Here is a 15,069-nt window from a genome sequence, read left to right on the forward strand (position 1 = left end):
CTCTCCTCTCTCCCTCCTCACTCTGTCCTCGCTCCCTGTCACTCTCTGTTTCTCCATGCTCCCACTCCTCTCACTTCCTCCTTGCTGCCAGTCACTGCCTACTCACTCCCTCCAGGCCCCCTCCCTTTGTCCCTGCCCTCAGCTCAGTTGGTAGTTTATTGCTGTGGATTTGCTGTTGTAATGTGGGGATAGCCACACCTCATTCTGTACCTTACAGGGTAGGGAGGGGCTGGCAATGAAAGCTTTGCAAAACTCGCACTGACAGGCAGAGCTCTGTTAACACAGAGGGTGCAGTCATCTAACCACAGTCTCCAAGTAGCAGCAGGAGCGGAGAGTCTCTTAATTCACTACTACTTCTCACGCTCTCATTACAAGATGTATAAAGAGCAGGAAACCAGAAATCGAGTGACATCGGACGAACGGCTGTATCTGGACATGTTGAAATCCACTGAGAGCAGAAAAGGTATTTACTGGTTGTGGTGAAGTTAGTGAACGACAGACAGGAGGTAGGAATTAATCAGGATGTTAGTCTCCGATCAGGGCTGTGCTACTGTTAACTATTTCACATCTGGATGTGCTCTGCTGCTTCTCTGCAGCTGCATTTCAGACTGATTTCTCATCTGTGCCCTGGGAATATCTGACAGACCTCCCCTGGTTTCTGCTTCCCCACGCTGTCGTCTTCTCTTCATCACTAAGCCTGCCTCCTTGCTCCTCCAGAATATTCACCCCCCGCTCCACTCCCACAGGCTTATCCGCTGCTAAAACCATCTAGTCACGACCATTCCAACATGTTCCTGGCTGGTCTCCCACGTTCTACACTCTGTAGGGTGAGGTTATCCAACACCCTGCTGTCTGTGTCTGAACTCAAACCAAAGCCCTTTCCCCTCTCACCCTGTTGCTCACTGACCTCCATTTGCTCCCCCCGCCCAGATTAAAATTCTCAAACCCATCCATGTCCTTGCTGCTACATATCTGAGTAATCTCCTAAACACTCGAGCCTCCTCAGTGTTCCCAATTTTAACGTCTCTGCCACTAGCAGCCATGACTTCAGTTGCCAAGGCCAAAAGCTCTGGAATTCCCTTGCGAGATACCTCGGTCTTACTAATTCCCTCACCAACTGCCCATTGTGGGCAGCGCACTTGCTTCGGTGTCATCAGGTATCGGACTTGAGAGCATGAACCAGCCTGATAGTCCAATGCAGCACTGAGGGAGTGCTGCACTGTCAGAGGGTCAGCACTGAGGGAGTGCAGCACTGTCAGAGGGTCAGTACTGAGGGAGTGCTGCACTGTCAGAGGGTCAGCACTGAGGGAGTGCAGCACTGTCAGAGGGTCAGTGCTGAGGGAGTGTTGCACTGTCAGAGGGTCAGTACTGAGAGAGCGCTGCACTGTCGGAGGGTCAGTACTGAGGGAGTGCTGCACTGTCAGAGGGTCAGCACTGAGGGAGTGCAGCACTGTCAGAGGGTCAGTGCTGAGGGAGTGTTGCACTGTCAGAGGGTCAGTACTGAGAGAGCGCTGCACTGTCGGAGGGTCAGTACTGAGGGAGTGCTGCACTGTCGGAGGGTCAGCACTGAGGGAGTGCTGCACTGTCGGAGGGTCAGTACTGAAGGAGTGCTGCACTGTCAGAGGGTCAGTACTGAGCGAGTGCCGCACTATCGGAGGGTCAGTGCTGAGGGAGTGCCGCACTGTCAGAGGGTCAGTACTGAGGGAGTGCCGCACTATCGGAGGGTCAGTACTGAGGTAGTGCCGCACTGTCAGAGGGTCAGTACTGAGGGAGTGCTGCACTGTCGGAGGGTCAGTACTGAGGGAGTGCTGCACTGTCGTAGGAGCAGTATTGAGGGAGTGCCGCACTGTCAGAGGGTCAGTACTGAGCGAGTGCCGCACTATCGGAGGGTCAGTGCTGAGGGAGTGCCGCATTGTCGGAGGGTCAGTACTGAGGGAGTGCCGCACTATCGGAGGGTCAGTACTGAGGTAGTGCCGCACTATCGGAGGGTCAGTGCTGAGGGAGTGCTGCACTGTCGAAGGATCAGTGCTGAGGGAGTGCTGCACTGTCGAAGGATCAGTACTGAGGGAGTGCCGCACTGTCGGAGGGTCAGTACTGAGGGAGTGCCGCACTGTCGGAGGGTCAGTACTGAGGGAGTGCCGCACTGTCGGAGGGTCAGTACTGAGGGAGCGCCGCACTGTCGGAGGGTCAGTACTGAGGGAGTGCCGCACTGTCGGAGGGTCAGTACTGAGGGAGTGCCGCACTGATGGAGGGTCAGCACTGAGGGAGTGCTGCACTGTCAGAGGGTCAGTACTGAGGGAGTGCTGCACTGTCGAAGGATCAGTACTGAGGGAGTGCCGCACTGTCGGAGGGTCAGTACTGAGGGAGTGCCGCACTGTCGGAGGGTCAGTACTGAGGGAGTGCCGCACTGATGGAGGGTCAGCACTGAGGGAGTGCCGCACTGTCGGAGGGTCAGTGCTGAGGGAGTGCCGCACTGACGGAGGGTCAGTACTGAGGGAGTGCTGCACTGTCAGAGGGTCAGTACTGAGGGAGTGCCGCACTGTCAGACGGTCAGTACTGAGGGAGTGCTGCACTGTCGGAGGGTCAGTACTGAGGGAGTGCCGCACTGATGGAGGGTCAGCACTGAGGGAGTGCCGCACTGTCAGAGGGTCAGTGCTGAGGGAGTGCCGCACTGACCGAGGGTCAGTACTGAGGGAGTGCCGCACTGTCGGACGGTCAGTACTGAGGGAGCGCTGCACCATCGGTGTGTCATTCCTGAAGTAGCACTGCACTGTTAGAGGGTTACTCTGCAGCCACTCTGCCCCCTTCAATCACTTTTTCCCCTGCACTCATTCTGCAGTCACTCTGCCTCCTGTTGCACTCTGTCCCCTGCGGCCACTCTGTCATCATTCTGCTCCCCCCCCCGTGGCCACTCTGCCCCCTCCTCCCCTGGTCATCACGTTCCTCCTGTAGTCACTCTGACCCTTGCCGCCATTCTGCCTCTGTGGTCACTCTGCCCTTTGGTCACTCTGCGCCATGCAGTTGTCCCACCAATGGGAACAGCTTCTCCCTATCTACTCTGTCCAGACCCCCCCTGATCTTGAACAGCTCTATCAAATCTCCTCTCAGCCGCCTTCTCTCCAAGAAGAACAGTTCTAACTTCTCCAATCTATCCTCATAATGAAGTTCCTCATCACTGGAACCTTTCCCGTGAATCTTTTCTGCCCTCTGCAACATCTTCACATCCTTCTTAAAGTATGAAGTCCAGAACTGGACACAATACTCCAGCTGAGATCTAACGAGTATCTTATACAAGTTCAACATAACCTCCCTGCTCTTGTACTCTCTGCCCCTATTAATCAAGCCCAGGATACTATCTGCTTTATTAACTGCTCTCTCCACCTGTCCTGTCACCTTCAATGATCTATGCACATATACACCCAAGTCTTTCTGCTCCTGCACCCCCTTCAAACTTTCACCCCTTATTTTCTATTGTCTGTCCATGTTCTTCCAACCAAAATGAATCACTTACATTTCTCTGCATTAAATTTCATCTGCCACTTGCCACTTAAAGGTTTTGATCAAGTCATCTCTGAATATTTTAAACACCAGCAGATTCAAGCCTAACCTGTCTAACCTTTCCTCATAAGACAACCCACACATTCCAAGTATTAGTCAAGTAAACCTTCTCTAAACTGCTTCTAACACATCTTTCCTTAAATAAGGAAAGATGTACACAATACTCCAGATGTGGTCTCACTAGTGCCCTGTACAACTGAAGCATAACCTCCCTACTTTTGTATTCAGTTCCCCTCACAATAAATGACAACAATTGATTAGCTTTCCTAATTACTTCCTGTACCTGCATACTAATCTTTTGCAATTCATGCACTAAGACACCCAGATCCCTCTGCACCTCAGAGCTCAGCAATCTCTCACCATTTAGAGAATATGCGTTTTTATTCTTCCTGCAAAAATGGACAATTCCACATTTGCCAGATCTTTGCCCACCTACTTAACTTATCTATATCTTTTTGTACTCTCCTTATGTCCTCTTCTCAACTTACTTTCCTAACTATCTTTGTGTCATCAGCAAATTTGGCAACCATCCCTTCAATCCCTTCTTCCAAGTCAATTATATAAATTGTAACCAGTTGAGGTCCCAGCTCTGATCCCTGTGACACCACTCGTCACATCCTGCCAACCAGAAAAAGACCCGTTTATGCCTACTCTCTGCTTCCTGTTAGCCAGCCAATCTTCTGTCCATGCCGATATATTACCCCCTACACCATGAGCTTTTATTTTCCGTGATAACCTTTGATGTGGTACTTTATCAAATGCCTTCTGGAAATCTAAGTACAGTACATCCACCGGTTCCCCTTTATCCTCACATATGTGACTCCTTCAAAGAACTCCAATAAATTGGTTAAACATGATTTCCCTTTCACAAAACCATGTTGATTCTGCCTGATTGCCTGAAACTTTTCTCAATGCTCTGCTATAATACCTTTAGTAATGGCTTCTAACATTTTCCCTGTGACAGATGTCAAGCTAACTGGCCTGTAGATTCCCACTTTCTGTCTCCCTCCCTTTTTGAATAAAAGAGTCACTTTTGCTATTTTCCAATTTACTGGAACCTTCCCCGAATCTAGGAAATTTTTATTCATTTATGGAATCTGGGCATCGCTGACTAAGCCAGTATTTATTGCCCATCCCTAATTACCCTTGAGAAGGTGGTGCTGAGCTGCCTTTTTGAACTGCTGCAGTCCATGTGGTGTAGGTACACCCACAGTGCTGTTAGGGAGGAAGTTCCAGGATTTTGACCCAGTGACAGTGAAGGAACGGTGATATATTTCCAAGTCAGGATGGTGAGTGGCTTGGAGGGGAACTTCCAGGTGGTGAAGTTCCCATCTATCTGCTGCCCTTGTCCTTCTAGATGGTAGTGGTCGTGGGTTTGGAAGGTGCTGCCTAAGGAGCCTTGGTGAATTCCTGCAGTGCATCTTGTAGATGGTACACACTGCTGCTACTGTGCGTCAGTGGTGGAGGGAGTGAATGTTTGTGGATGTGGTGCCAATCAAGCGGGCTGCTTCATCCTGGATGGTGTTAAGCTTCTTGAGTGTTGATGGAGCTGCACTCATCCAGGCAAGTGGAGAGTATTCCATCACACTCCTGACTTGTACCTTGTAGATGGAGGACAGGCTTTGGGGAGTCAGGAGATGAGTTACTCATCACAGGATTCCCAGCCTCTGACCTGTTGTTGTAGCCACAGTATTTATATGGCTAGTCCAGTTCAGTTTCTGGTCACTGGTAACGCCCAGGATGTTGATAGTGAGGGATTCAGTAATGATAATGCCATTGAATGTCAAGAGGCGATGATTGGATTCTCTCTTGTTGGAGATGGTCATTGCCTGGCATTTGTGTGGCGTGAATGTTACTTGCCACTTGTCAGCCCAAGCCTGGATATTGTCCAGGTCTTGCTGCATTTGGACATGGTCTGCTTCAGTATCTGAGGAGTCGCGAATGGTGCTGAACATTGTGCAATCATCAGTGAACATTCCCACTTCTGACCTTATGATGGAAGGAAGGTCATTGATGAAGCAGCTGAAGATGGTTGGGTTGAGGACACTACCCTGAGGAACTCCTGCAGTGATGTCCTGGAGCTGAGATGACTGACCTCCAGCAACCACAACCATCTTCCTTTGTGCTAGGTATGACTCCTACCGGCGGGGAGTTTTCCCCCTGATTCCCACTGACTCCAGTTTTGCTCGGGCTCCTTGATGCCACACTCGGTCAAACGCTGCCTTGATGTCAAGGGCAGTCACTCTCACCTCACCTCGGGAGTTCAGCTCTTTTGTCCATGTTTGAACCAAGGCTGTAATGAGGTCAGGAGCTGAGTGGCCCTGGTGGAACCCAAACTGGGTGTCAGTGAGCAGGTTATTGCTAAGCAAGTGTCGCTTGATAGCACTGTTGAAGACCCCTACCATTACTTTACTGATGATCGAGAGTAGATTGATGGGGCAGGAATTGGCTGGGTTGGATTTGTCCTGCTTTTTGTGTACAGGACATACCCGGGCAATTTTCCACATAGCTGGGTAGATGCCAGTGTTGTAGCTGTACTGGAACAGCATGGCTAGGAGTGCGGCAAGTTCTGGAACACAAGTCTTCAGTACTATTGCCGGAATGTTGTCAGGCCCCATAGCCTTTGCAGTATCCAGTGTCTTCAGCTGTTTCTTGAAATCACGTGGAGTGAATCGAATTGGCTGAAGACTGGCATCTGTGATGCTGGGGACCTCCGGAGGAGGCCAAGGTGGATCATGCACTTGGCACTTCTGGCTGAAGATTGTAGCAAATGCTTCAGCCTTATCTTTTGCACTGATGTGCTGGGTTCCCCTATCATTGAGGATGGGGATATTTATGGAGCCTCCTCCGTGGAGCTGGTGTGAGCTGAATGGGCCATAATTACCCTACGGGTGGAATTTTCCAAACCCCCCCTGTGGCTGCTTCAATGATGAGTTGGGGGGGGTCAATGCGGCAGAAGCTGAAATATTGGTTCCCCACCGCGGTAAAACGCTGGTGGGAATGTGCACTCCCGCCTGTCGTGTTGGGTCACTGTTCCCACCAGGGGCCAGTGAGAGCGTCTTGCATCCCGCTGAATGGATGCAGGTGAAGGCCCAGCCGGAATCCCCCTCCCTCCCCCCTCTGTCCCATGGCCATGCCAGCAGCGGGATTTCACACCAGTCCAGAACATGCCTGCACCAACGTGGCGTGGTGATGTCAGGACTCACCTGGTCAGCCTGTGGAGATTGAGGCCTCCAGTGACCGGACCCTGGAACACCATGTGCAGCAGCGGGTGGGTCAGCATTAACCACATGGACCTTTGCGCTGCAGCAGCTTCTAGGATGTGGATCTTCTATCTTCAATTGTGTGTCAGTTGAGGCCCATGAGCGGTTAAATATGGTGTCCAGATATGAAGGGGTGTGAGTCATCCAGCCCACTTTGCCGAAACCCCCGACTGCCTCATTATTTAACCAGCATTGTGTGATACGGCGCAAATTCCCACCAGCCTTCACAGCGGCAAACCCTCCCTGTTCCCACCCCCACCGCGGGACTTAGTCCCAGAATGGAAAATTCCACTCCGTATCTTTCCCGCTAGTTGGTGGCCTACAGAATGCACTGAGCAATGTCCTTTAGCTCGAACCAGATAGATTCTGTCCTTGACCCTCTAGGACCTCCTGCCCCTCTCTAGCACTGTAACATTCTCCTTTTATCAATACTGTCACATTCTTTGTTTAATAATTTTCCTGAACACCTTGTATCCAGGAATACTTAGTACCCAGTTCTGCCCTTTTTTGAACCAGGTCTCTGTTATCATCACAACAACATGTACCTCCCTGCACCTGCAGCTCACCAACTTATTTACCACAGTACCCGTATTCATATACATGTACAGTAAACATGAATTCGACCTTCCTGTGTTTCCTCTTACTCTGACTCTACATAATACCTCACAATTTCTTCCTCTGGTGCTGTCTCTCCCAATTCTCAGTACAGCTTGTTTAACCCATTTTCTATCCCTGTGCCTATAAACCCTCCTACCCCCAACCCTCCTACCCCCAACCCTCCTACTCCCAACCCTCCTACCCCCAACCCTCCTACCCCCAACCCTCCTACCCCCAACCCTCCTACTCCCAACCCTCCTACCCCCAACCCTCCTACCCCCAACCCTCCTACCCCCAACCCTCCTACCCCCAACCCTCCTACCCTCAACCCTCCTACCCCCAACCCTCCTCAGTCTTCTTGTTGTTATCTGGGAGTCCAACATTGGACAGGTTGAGTTGTTCAGGCCTGGTTAATATTCACTCCTGGACAATGTTCAGCATGGCCTGGCCGCTGCTCCTGACCCTCTGTCTGCTGCCCCCCCTGCATTCTACCCTCTGCCCCCTGCCCTCCTTGCCCCCTGCCCTCTGTATGCACTGTGGAATGTGCCTGTTTGGTGTTTCTCCCTGCTGTGTTCCTCGGTTTAGACTCAGACTGCCAGGTTTTGGAGGGGGCTGAGACTTCGCTTCCCTCTGTAGTGCCAGTCCCCAAAGCAATCAGCACACTGAGCATTCCACCAGCAAAGAGCAAGGGCACACCCTCCCACTCTGTTCATGCTGATAGTCTGTAATGACTCACATTCTTGCAGCATTACTCACTCCCTGACTCAGTCTGTGGTCACCCCCTCCAGCAGGATGGGCTGGGCTGGGCTCAGCGGGTTCACTGTCTCACGCCCTGAGACAGGATTCAGAAAGACGTGGTTCAGGGTTACCCTTTACTCTTCTCCAATACACAGTCCAAAAATGATCCTACAGTCTGGATCAGCAAGCTCTCAGATAGGCTGAACAGCATTCACCGTTCAAACTCTGATTTGCTGCAACCCCGAGTGGTCACTGGGGCTGAGAGTAACATCTAGATATGATTATTACTCCAAGTTTGCACAGTCTAGGTTTGATTATTACTCCCAGTGGGCACAATTTGGGTTTGATTATTACTCTCAATGTGGATAGCCCAGGTTTGATTATTACTCCTAGTGTGCACAGTCTGGGTTTGATTATTGATGATTAACTAATCTACTAGAGTTTTCTGAGGATGTAACTAGTAGAATAGATAAGGGAGAACCAGTAGATGTGGTGTATTTGGATTTCAAGAAGGCTTTTGATAAGGTCCCACATAAGAGGCTGGTGGGAAAAATTAAAGCACATGGGATTGGGGGTAATATACTGGCATGGATTGAGAATTGGTTGACAGGCCGGAAACAGAGAGTGGGATAAATGCGTCTTTTTCCAGATGGCAGGTGGTGACTAGTGGGGTACCGCAGGGATCAGTGCTTGGGCCCCAGCTATTCACAATATATATCAATGACTTGGATGAGGAAACCAAATGCAATATTTCCAAGTTTGCTGATGACACAAAACTGGGTGGGGTTGTGAGTTGTGAGGAGGATGCAAGGAGGCTTCAGGGCGATTTAGACAAGTTGTGTGTGTGGTCAAACACATGGCAGATGCAGTATAACGTGTATAAATGTGAAGTTATACACTTCAGTGCGAAAAACAGAAAGGCAGAATATTATTTAAATGGTGATATATTGGGAAATGTGGATGTACAAAGGGATAGAACCATAGAATACTACAGCACAGAAAAACAGGCCATTCGGCCCTTCTAGTCTGTGCTGAAATATTATTCCACTAGTCCCATTGACCTGCACCCAGTCCATAACCCTGCAGACCTCTCCCATCCATGTATCTATCTAATTTATTCTTAAAACTTAAGAGTGAGCCCACATTTACCACGTCAGATGGTAGCTCGTTCCACACTCTCACTACTCTCTGAGTGAAGAAGTTCCCCCTAATGTTCCCCCTAAATCTTTCCCCTTTCACCCTAAAGCCATGTCCTCTCGTGTTTATCTCTCCTAATCTAAGTGGAAAGAGCCTACTCACATTTATTCTGTCTATACCCCTCATAATTTTGTAAACTTCTATCAAATCTCCCCTCATTCTTCTACGTTCCAAGGAATAAAGTCCAAACCTGTTTAATCTTTCCCTGTAACTCAACTCCTTAAGACCCAGCAACATCCTAGTAAATCTCCTCTGCACTCTTTCAATCTTACTGATATCCTTCCTGTAGTTAGGTGACCAGAACTGCACACAATACTCCAAAGTTGCCCTCACCAATGTCTTATACAACCTCACCATAACATCCCAACTCCTATACTCAATACTTTGATTTTTGAAGGCCAGTATGCCAAAATCTTTCTTTACAACCCTGTCTACCTGTGACACCGCTTACAGGGAATTATGTATCTGAACTCCCAGATCCCTTTGTTCCTCCGCACTCCTCAGTGCCCTACCATTTACTGTGTATGTCCTACCTTGGTTTGTCCTTCCAAAATGCAACACCTCACACTTTTCTGCATTAAATTCCATCTGCCATTTTCTGGCCCATTTTTCCAGTTGGTCCAGATCTCTCTGCAAGCTTTGAAAGCCTTCCTCGCTGTCCACAACACCTCCAATCTTAGTGTCATCAGCAAACTTGCTGATCCAATTCACCACATTATCATCCAAATCATTGATATAGACAAGAAACAACAATGGTCCCAGCACAGATCCCTGAGGCACACCACTAGTCACAGACCTCCAGTCTGAGAAGCAATCATCCACTGCAAGGATCTGGGTGTCCTTGTACACCAGTCAGTGAAAGTAAACAGGCAGGTGCAGCAAGCAGTTAGGGAGGCAAATGGTATGTTGGCCTTCATTGCAAGAGGCTTTGAGCTCAGAAGTAGGGATGTCTTACTGCAGTTATACAGGGCCTTGGTGAGACCACACCTGGAGTATTGTGTGCAGTTTTGGTCTCCCTACCTAAGAAAGGATATACTTGCCATAGAGGGAGTGCAGTGAAGGTTCACTAGGCTGATACCGGGGATGGCAGGATTGTTGTATGAGGAGATATTGGTGCGACTGGGCCTGTATTCACTGGAGTTTAGAAGAATGAGAGGGGATCTGATTGAAATGTATAAAATCCTAACAGGGCTAGACAGACTGGATGCAGAGAGGATGTTTCCCCTGGTTGGGGAGTCTAGAACCAGGGGCCACAGTCTCAGGATATGGGGTGGGCCATTTAGGACTGAGATGAGGAAAAATTTCTTCACTCAGAGGATGGTCAACCTGTGGAATTCTCTACCACAGAGGCTGTGGAGGCCGGGTCACTGAGTATATTCAAGAAAGAAATTGATAGTTTTTTGGATATTAGGGGCATTAAGGGGTATGGAGAGAAAGCGGGAATATGGCATTGAGATAGAGGATCAGCCATGATCATATTGAATGACGGAGCAGGCTCGAAGGGCCGAATGGCCTACTCCTGCTCCTAGTTTCTATGTTTCCCATTATTACTCTTGGTGTGAACACCCTGGTTTGATTATTAATCCCAATGTGGATAGTCCAAGTTTGATTGTTACTCCCAGTGTGTACAGCCCGGGTTTGATTATTACCCGCAGTGTGCACAGTCTGGGTTTGATTATTACTCCCAGTGTTCACAGTCCGGGTTTGATTATTACTCTCAGTGTGGACAGTCTGGGTTTGATTATCACTTCCAATGTGGACAATCTGAGTTTGATTATTACTCTAAGTGTGAATATACCAGGTTTGATTATTACTCCCAATGTGGACAGTCCAAGTTTGAATATTACTCCCAGTGTGCACAGTCTGGGTTTGATTATTACTCCCAACGTGGACAGCCTGGGTTTGATTATAACCGTCATTGTGAACAGTCCAGTTTTGATTATTACTCTCGGTATGAACAGTCTGGGTTTGATTCTTACTCTCGGTGTGGACAGTCCAGGTTTGATTATTACTCCCAATGTGGATAGTCCAGGTTTGATTAATTCTCCCAGTAGGGACAGTTTGAGTTTGATTATTACTCTCTGTGTGAAGAGGCTGGGTTTGATTATTACTCTCTGTGTGAAGAGGCTGGGTTTGATTATTACTCTCTGTGTGAAGAGGCTGGGTTTGATTATTACTCTCTGTGTGAAGAGGCTGGGTTTGATTATTACTCTCTGTGTGAAGAGGCTGGGTTTGATTATTACTCTCTGTGTGAAGAGGCTGGTTTTGATTATTACTCTCTGTGTGAAGAGGTTGGGTTTGATTATTACTCTCTGTGTGAAGAGGCCGGGTTTGATTATTACTCTCTGTGTGAAGAGGCTGGGTTTGATTATTACTCTCTGTGTGAAGAGGCTGGGTTTGATTATTACTTCCAGCGTGAACAGCCCGGGTTTGATTCTTACTCTGTGTATTCCATTTGGGGCAGGTTTTAATCAAATCCTTTTGTTATTTTCAGATGAACGGGACCGAGTGCAGAAGAAAACCTTCACAAAATGGGTCAACAAACACTTAATGAAGGTGAGTAAGGAGTGGGAGGGGAGGAGTGATGGGCGAGTGACAGAGGGAGGGGAACAAAATGGGGAGGGAGAGCGACAGAGTGAGTTAATGCAGAAAAATATCAAATGATATGTTTTGGTAGGAGGGACATAGAGAGAAAATACACAATAAAGGATTCAATTCTAAAGAGGTGCAGGAGCAGAGGGACCTGGGTGTATAATGTGCACAGATCATGGAAGGTGACAGGACAGGTTGAGAAAGTATTTAATAAAGAGTCCCCTTTATTAACAGGGGGAATAGCATAGAAAAACAAGGAAGTTATGTTAAACTTGTAGTAAACACAGGTTCCACTTTTCTGGAGTATTGTGTCCAGTTCTGGGCACCACACTTTAGGAAGAGTGTGAAGGCATTGGAGAGACAGCGGAAAAGATTCACGAGAATGGTTCTAAGGAGGAATGGGGATTGAGGAGAGGGAACTCACTGAGAGTGAGTGAGTACGGGGGAATGGGGACTGAGGAGAGGGAACTCACTGAGAGTGAGTGAGTACGGGGGAATGGGGACTGAGGGGATAGAGCTCACTGAGAGTGAGAGAGAGAATGAGAGAGAGTGAGTGAGAAAGTATGGGATGTGGGCTTCGCTGGCTGGGCCAGCATTTATTGCCCATCCCCAGTTGCCCTTGAGAAGGTGGTGGTGAGCTGCCTTCTTGAACTGCTGCAGTCCATGTGGTGTAGGTGCACCCACAGCGCTGTTAGGGAGGGAGTTCCAGGATTTTGACCCAGTGACAGTGAAGGAACGGTGATATATTTCCAAGTCAGGATGGTGAGTGACTTGGAGGGGAACTTCCAGGTGGTGGTGTTCCCATCTATCTGCTGCCCTTGTCCTTCTAGATGGTAGTGGTTGTGGGTTTGGAAGGTGCTGTTAAAAGAGCCTTGGTGAGTTCTGCAGTGCATCTTGTAGATGGTACACACACTGCTGCTACTGTGCGTCGGTGGTGGAGGGAGTGAATGTTTTTGGAAGTGGTGCCAATCAAACGAGCTGCTTTGTCCTGGACGGTGTCAAGCTTCTTGAATGTTGTGGGAGCTGCACTCATCCAGGCAAGTGGGGAGTATTCCATCACACTCTTGACTTGTACCTTGTAGATGATGGACAGGCTTTGGAGAGTCAGGAGGTGAGTTACTCTTTGCAGGATTCCTAGCCTCTGACCTGCTCTTGTAGCCACAGTATTTATATGGCTAGTCCAGTTCAGTTTCTGGTCAATGGTAACCCTCAGAATGTCGATAGTGGGGGATTCAGTGATGCTAATGCCATTGAATGTTAAGGGGCAATGGTTAGATTCTCTCTTGTTGGAGATGGTCATTGCCTGACACTTGTGTGCCACGAATGTTACTTGCCACTTGTCAGCCCAAGCCTGGATATTGTCCAGGTCTTGCTGCATTTGGACATGGACTGCTTCAGTATCTGAGGAGTCGCAAATGGTGCTGAACATTGTGCAATCTTCAGCGAACATCCCCACTTCTGACCTTATGATGGAAGGAAGGTCATTGATGAAGCAGCTGAAGATGGTTGGGCTGAGGACACTATCCTGAGGAACTCCTGCAGTGATGTCCTGGAGCTGAGATGACTGACCTCCAACAACCACAACCATCTTCCTTTGTGTTAGGTATGACTCCAACCAGTGGAGGGTTTTCCCCCTGATTCCCATTGACTCCAGTTTTGCTAGGGCTACTTGATGCCACACACGGTCAATTGTGACCTTGACGTCAAGGGCAGTCACTCTCACCTCACCTCGGGAATTCAGCTCTTTTGCCCATGTTTGAACCAAGGCTGTAATGAGGTCAGGATCTGAATGTCCCTGGCAGAACCCAAACTGGGCATCAGTGAACAGGTTATTGCTAAGCAAGTGTCGCTTGATAGCACTGTTGATAACCACTTCCATCGCTTTACTGATGATCGAGAGTAGACCGATGGGACGGGAATTGGTCGGGTTGGATTTGACCTTTTTGTGTACAGGACATACCTGGGCAATTTTCCACATAGCCGGGTAGATGCCAGTGTTGTAGCTGTACTGGAACAACTTGGCTAGGGGCGCAGCAAATGCTGGAGCACAAGTCTTCAGTACTATTGCTGGAATATTGTCAGGGCCCATAGCCTTTGCAGTATCCAGTGTCTTCAGCACTTTCTTGATATCACAGGGAGTGAATCGAATTGGCTGAAGACTGGCATCTGTGATGCTGGGGACCTCCGGAGGAGGTCGAGATGGATCATCCACTCAGCACTTCTGGCTGAAGATTGTTGCGAATGCTTCAATCTCTCACAGAGAGAGAGAGAGAGGGAGAATATAGGGGTGGGGGAATTGGACTGAGGGGAAAATCACTCTGTAATCTTGAGGATGTGGAGATGATGGTAAAACTGTCTTCTGATGTAAACCTCTGACTCTGAGAATTTAACCCATTGCATTCTGGTTGGAAATTCAAAAGTAAAATACTGCAGACACTGGAAATCTGAAATAAAAACACGAAATGCTGGAAATAGTCAGCAGGTCTGGCAGCATCTGTGGAGAGAGAAACAGAGTTAACATTTCAGTTCGATGCTCTGACCCAGTGTTCAAACCAGTGGTCATCAGATTGAAATGTTAATGCTGTCTCTCTCTTTCCCTTTCTCTGTCTCCCCATGCCTCTCTGTCCCCCTGTCTCTCCGACTCTCTCTTTCTTCTTCTTTCTGTTTCTGTCTCTCTCTCTCTCTCTCTCTCTGTCTCACCCTCTCTCATTCTCTCTCACTCTCTTTGTTTCTCTATCTGTGTCTGTCTCTCTCTCTTTGTTCCACTGTCTATCTCCCTCTGTCTGTTTCTCTCTGTGTATCTCGCTCTCTATCTGTCTCCCCATCTCTCTCTCCCTCTGTCTTTCTCTCTCTCTGTCTCTCTCACACTCTCTGTCTCTCTCTCTCTCTCTGTTTCTCACTCTCTCTGTTTCTGCCTCTCTCTCTCTGTCTCTCTCTCCCACAAATTCTATCTGACCGACTGCTTCCAGCATTCGCTGCTGTTTGTGTTAGACTTGAAATTTGGCCTGTATACAAATATACTAATGTTTATACTGTTCTATTCTTTCTCTTCCCTTTCTCCTATACATCCCTTCTCTTACCCTTTCTTGTTCTCTCAACTCACTCTCTCTGCCTCTCTCTCACT

The 15,069-nt window shown here is 48.7% G+C and overlaps 1 protein-coding gene across 1 annotated transcript in view; it reads left to right on the forward strand.

Annotated features, from left to right (window-relative positions):
* Positions 1 to 206: 206 nt before the first annotated feature.
* The window catches only part of LOC144674569 (plectin-like), a gene marked incomplete at its 3' end in the record, with an annotated part of 69,727 nt that continues 54,864 nt past the window's right edge, over positions 207 to 15,069 (forward strand). Inside the window, exons 1-2 of the mRNA XM_078535860.1 lie at positions 207 to 463; positions 11,848 to 11,909. Coding sequence (XP_078391986.1) covers positions 376 to 463; positions 11,848 to 11,909 — 150 coding nt within the window. The remainder of the gene's footprint in view (positions 464 to 11,847; positions 11,910 to 15,069) is intronic.

The sequence above is a fragment of the Cetorhinus maximus genome, unplaced genomic scaffold (assembly GCF_964194155.1).
Source record: "Cetorhinus maximus unplaced genomic scaffold, sCetMax3.hap1.1 HAP1_SCAFFOLD_707, whole genome shotgun sequence".
NCBI classification, from domain to species: domain Eukaryota; kingdom Metazoa; phylum Chordata; class Chondrichthyes; order Lamniformes; family Cetorhinidae; genus Cetorhinus; species Cetorhinus maximus.